This window comes from Cicer arietinum, chromosome 5 (assembly GCF_000331145.2).
Source record: "Cicer arietinum cultivar CDC Frontier isolate Library 1 chromosome 5, Cicar.CDCFrontier_v2.0, whole genome shotgun sequence".
NCBI classification, from domain to species: Eukaryota; Viridiplantae; Streptophyta; class Magnoliopsida; order Fabales; family Fabaceae; genus Cicer; species Cicer arietinum.
Genome location: NC_021164.2, coordinates 68877342 through 68882778, shown reverse-complemented (window position 1 = coordinate 68882778; position 5437 = coordinate 68877342). Strand labels below are relative to the sequence as shown.

At 31.3% G+C, this 5437-nt stretch overlaps 2 protein-coding genes across 2 annotated transcripts in view; both read right to left on the bottom strand.

Annotated features, from left to right (window-relative positions):
* Nucleotides 1–759, bottom strand: part of LOC101490301 (nascent polypeptide-associated complex subunit alpha-like protein 2) — a 2833-nt gene extending 2074 nt beyond the window's left edge. Inside the window, exons 1-2 of the mRNA XM_004502714.4 lie at nt 514–759; nt 249–366 (exon numbers count right to left, since the gene is read on the bottom strand). Of these exons, the coding sequence (XP_004502771.1) occupies nt 249–366; nt 514–615 (220 nt within the window). The 5' untranslated portion in view covers nt 616–759. The remainder of the gene's footprint in view (nt 1–248; nt 367–513) is intronic.
* Nucleotides 760–3657: 2898 nt separating this feature from the next.
* On the bottom strand, nt 3658–5015 carry LOC101489967 (RPM1 interacting protein 13-like). The gene is made up of 3 exons (XM_004502713.4): nt 4609–5015; nt 4093–4179; nt 3658–4010 (listed from the first exon to the last, which is right to left on the bottom strand). The coding sequence occupies exons 1-3, from the start codon at nt 4864–4866 to the stop codon at nt 3888–3890; spliced, it is 468 nt and encodes a 155-aa protein (XP_004502770.1). The 5' UTR covers nt 4867–5015; the 3' UTR covers nt 3658–3887.
* Between the last annotated feature and the right edge of the window lie 422 nt (nt 5016–5437).

Here is a 5437-nt window from a genome sequence, read left to right as displayed (position 1 = left end):
CAGCAGGATAAGATTAAGAAAGCAATATGCCAATTAGTTTAAAATTTAAAAGAAGTCAGAAACACAATTAATGGATAAAAAGTTAGATCTCGTAGGTAGATACAGAATTCAACCCAAACCCTAGGAGAAATCAGCAACATAAGTAAACCCTTAAATAAAAGGTCGATAATAACAATAAAAAGTAGATATATATAATTAACCAAATAGCCAATAAATTAGGTTAGAATTGGAAGAAAAAAAGGAAGGACCTTGAGCACCGTCTTCTTTGTCATCGTCGTCCTCATCATCATCATCGTCTTCATCGTCATCTGCTTCATCTTTGTCGTCATCTTTCACGTCCTCAACAACGGGAGCATCGTCCTCCTCCTGAAGAATAAAAAAAACAGCATAAGAACAAATATGAAATGGAAAAACAAGGTAAAGAATCGAAGCTAAGCAAAAGATACAAAAAAAGACGAAAGAATGTATGAAAATAGGAAATAGAAGAATAATAATGAATAAAAAGAGAAGAACCTGGGGTAGGGGTATTTTCTTGTGAGTAGTTTCATCGAGGGAGGGAAGTTGTTGTTCGAGTTGGGGTTCAGTGGGTGCATCAATAACGGGACCAGGAGCCATGGTTAGAGAGTAGTGAGTGGAGATGATAAAATGGATTAGATAGAAGAAGGGAAAGGAAATGTGATAACAATCTTGCTGCTACTTATTCCGCCTCTATTCTATTCAAGGGTTTTCTCATTTTTTGGGCCATTCGTTTATGGGCCCAGATTACACACCAACTCTTCATTCTCTTTGTATTTATTTATTTACACTCCTCGCTTTTCATTTTTTTATTTCACCTATTCAAATTGTTACTTTTTTTACAATCATTTTCCTTACACGGTGTACAAATGCTTCCTTTTTCATCACTACTGTATCAACGCCGCAAGTGCCTAATAAGATCAAATATATAATAATTAGACATACATTAAAATTTTATTTTATTTTTTTGTTAATTTAAAAAAAAAATGTTTATTTTGTGTATGCGACTAAATATTACTTATTTTGTCTTGTGACTATATAAGAATAACTCTGTTTTGTATTTCTTACACACAAATCTGAATTTGTATCTTTATAATTTGGTCGTTAATGGAAAATACATCTTTTATTACACAAGGACTATCATATAGTTGATTATAGGATTCACTGAAATATGTTGAGGAGACGAATAGAAAACTGAAAATTCTCATTATTGTACTGAAAACTCACATTATTGGCTAATACAATATGTAAAAAAATAAGGTATTTGCTCTATATACAAGACATAAAATAATAATAATAATAATAATAATAATAATAATAATAAAATAAAATAAAATAAAAGATAAATATATGGAAAAGGCAGTCACAAACTATATTAGTTAAAATATTAGATTTTTAATGATTTTAGTTAAGAATGAATCGTTTTGAAAAATTCGAGTTTGAATTCTGGTTGGAACAATTATTATTTTGACTTTATTTACCTTTCAGTCGAATTGCGAATTACTAGAATTTATTTTCCCAAAAGTCAATAATCAAACTTAGGTGCAGTGTGACTCTAGATAGTTTTGGATTAGGTTCATGTGACATTATTTTGTATCTTTCAACAAAATCATTCATGAAAATTATACGTATTTGGATTAGGTGCAATGTGACGGTACATAGTCACATGATCTCAGTCAACTGATCAAAATCAAACACTCTAAATTTAAAGAGATTTTCGTTTTCTTAAAACAAATATTTCAACCTATAAATTTGAGTCATCTGATCTTGATCGAACGGTCAAAATCACGTGACTACATCCAATCACAAAAGTTGTGAATGGACATAGTCTTGGATCCATATTATACCTTGTAAACCCACCAAAATTCATGGGCATTTTTCCTTTTTGCAAATAAAATTCTAAACTAAGTATTATTGAGAATAAGGGCATCTAGTCCAATTGTTACATCTTGTTTTCAACAGTCTAGTTTGCATGGCTAGGGTGCAAGGATTGTTCTCAAGAATGGAGTGATAGTCCTCAAGATAGTTGGGTTTGTTTCTAAAAATTATTTTGAAGCTTACGTAAAAGTAGGTGAAAATAATAGTAGTAGTTCATTTCTAATTCATAATGAAACATGACTTCCAAATTCTAACACATTTCTTTTTCCAACCTCCAATCTATCAAAAAGAATGTCCAACAATTGCTCATTTTAATCTTATTTTGAAAGAAATTTACATATTCTTTTTTACTAGTTTAATAAACTACTAGTAGCAGTGTAACAGTATTTGTAACTTACAACACTTGTATATCTTTGTCATTTGTTTCCAATTTAAAAGATAATTAAGTTTTGTTATGAAGGCTTTATCGAAATCGTTAAATCCTCTGAACCCCATTCCTCCTCTAACATTTGCTTTTGATAATCGATCACAGCTCATCCAGTGAATTTTCCTCGGTAGGAATAGCATGTGCCACTCACTGCATTGTTGGAGACTTTTGAATGGAGAACAATCCTTGGTAGGGAAGGTTTTCAAAAGCAGATATCAATCCCAGGGAGAGTTTCATGCAGACCAAGATGGGTATGCCTAGAGAAGCATTATGAGTGCAAGGGATGTCCTAACTGAAGGAAGATGGAGAATTGAAAATGGTGAAAGGATTAGAAGCCAAATCAAGGTTTTACAACAAGATGCATGTGTGAAGAACTTTATTGACCAAGATACCAAACAGATGAATATAGACCTAATCTACACCAAATAGAGTGAAAAACTTTGTCTGTTTTGTAATTCTGATAATGAAATCTCTTATCATTTGTTCATGCACTGTAATATTGCTAAACTTGTATATGGTTCTCCTCTAGTCTTGGTATCCATGTTCCTTCTTAATACACCCCATTAATGATCGGTTGTTTAAGTGGCAGGCAGGGAGTGACAAATTAGGGTGTGGAAATTATGGTATGCTAGAAATCAAAACATTTTCAAAAAACAGGTTCCGATACCACTGCATATTGGTTCAGGTGCCTTGGATTTTGTGCTGGAATATAATCCAACTCTAGCTCTCTTGGTATTCGATGGTGCCTCCAACTTGCCAAGGACAAAAGCTTTAAGAAATTGTAGTCCAAACTGATGCTCTTGTTGTTGTTGGATGTATTAGGGGATCAAACTCTATTGCTGCTATTGAACTAATATTCAATGATTGTAAACTTCTTTTTAAGTAGTTTTAAGAAAGCTACTGCTAATTTCTTAGGAAGGAGCTTTAATGTAGGACATGCTATGCAAGCTGGCTGTAAATGCTGGTTAGGATATCCTTTTCCCAATGATGATTATGTACCTTGTTCTGTTACTTCTGTTTGCTGAACGAAAAAGTGGAATTTCAACAACAAAAAAAGGATAATTAAGTTTACAACATTGAATAAAGACGTTTTACAATTTTAAGCCCCGACAGTTTTACTCCCTGCTATGTCCCTAGTAAAATTTATTTTTCCTCTTATCATTTCATATATATATATTTATGATCAAATTCTGTCATTGGTGAAAACCAAAAAAAGAAAGCCATCAATATAGAATCCATAACCTCTGCATTTCATATATTATAACACAATTCTAGTGCCTGTGTTGGAATGAAAAGAATTAGCATGGAAACAGTTATGTTAAAAAAACTAATTAGTATATTCTGAAATAAACATCAGTAGATTCAATAGTAACCGACACTAGAGCTCAAGTTCTCAAAATATCAACATTCCTCTAATCCCGAAAAGAATCTACCACGGATTGCTTTTTCAAACAGAATGTTTGGCAACGTGATATGTTAATTATCTATAAATAAGATAGATGACTAATTCTAACCCACAAAAAAAAAAAAAGTGGCAAATTTCTGAGAGTGAAATTGACATTTTATTTTAACGAACTCGCTGCCTCAGTTTCCTCTGATTATTCCAGGAACCAATATTCTCTGCATTGCAATGCCTGGAAAGGGTCCAATACTTACATGGTGCAGCAGAATCACAAACATAACAGTAGCACTGCGTTCAGTCAAAGATTGTCACAAAGTCAGCATACGGTATAAATACACAATTGTAAATATATAGAAAGTAATTTCCATACCTTATCACAATAGCTTTCACGAGAAGTGGTCTTGAATGGAAATTTGAGACATAGATGTCTTGAGTGAGGATAATCTCTTAGGGCTATCTGAATTATCATAAAAAGACACTCTAATTAGAATAATAGAGATTATTAACTTTTATGTTTTTGTAGTGAAAATCAGTTATAAAATTAATTATTTTGAGAAGCTAATAAAAACAACTTATATGTTTTTCAAAACGTTGCAATAAACATATGAAAACTTTTTTAAAAGAGATGATATTCTTACCAAAAAAAATGTAACAAACTGGCTCTATCAAAGATATGAAATACATAGTAAGGAATTTATAGGCTTTTTAGACCTAAAAATGTACATAATATTTGGCAACAATTTAAGATATAAGATTTTGTTCTCCAAATCACGAATTTCAATACTTTGAACAGTTTCATAAAATGGGTTACCATCAAAATAAAAAATAAAAAATCTCAACACAAATAATGGAGAGTCGACGAAGAACGTTACAGAATGGAGAGTACCTTGCCCTTTTCACCAAGAACGCAGAGATCGTCGGAATCTTTGTTGTTAGGTTTGGAGGAAAGATCAAACGAGATAGGAGTGGTGTCGGTAGGATCAAAACCTAGGATGAAGCAATCGTCGGTTTCCTCGAAACGCTTGATGTCGTCGATTTTTTTGAGACAAGCGATGGCCCTGATTGGACTTTCGAACTCTTGTGGTTCTGATCGCACTGGAGTTTTACGAACCCTTTTACGAGACAATTTCCTTGCCGTCGTCATGATTCCTTCTTCTTCTTCTTGTTCGCTTATACCCTCCACGGGCACAAATTGAGTGCAGTGTAAGAGTTACATCCTCAATTCAAAATACCATTTTTATCCAGAAAAATATGACCGTTGAGACACCCTATCTTTTTTCTTTTTTTCTTTTTCAATAAACAATCAAAATTTCAACTTTGCTGGTTAGACTTATTTTAATCCCTGTTACACTCATCTAAAAGGGACATAGCTAGAAAAACTATATCATATAAATAGAGTTAAATAAATTTTTTATTTTGATAAAATTTTCAAATTCACTTTTAATCTTTATAATTATATTTTTTAATCCTTATAAAATTAATAGATATTTTTAAATGATGTTTTGATAAGATTTTTATAGCAATATAAAATGTTCCTCTACAAAAATAAGTTCAAAATTTGATTTATAAATTTGTATTTTTATTATTTTTATCTTAAATATTGCCATTTAAAAAAATCATATTTAATTTATTTCAAATTAAAAAATTATAAATTTGTAAGGATGAAAATTAAATAATCTTCTAAATTTACTCCCATAAAATATTAAATAGTTTAA

Coding starts and splice junctions, on each gene's coding strand:
- LOC101489967 (XM_004502713.4), bottom strand. CDS start 4,866: ATGACGACGGCAAGGAAATTGTCTCGTAAAAGGGTTCGTAAAACTCCA. Junction 4,180..4,608: donor TTCTTGGTGAAAAGGGCAAG/GTACTCTCCATT, acceptor ATGATAATTCAG/ATAGCCCTAAGAGATTATCC. Junction 4,011..4,092: donor GTGAAAGCTATTGTGATAAG/GTATGGAAATTA, acceptor GACTGAACGCAG/TGCTACTGTTATGTTTGTGA.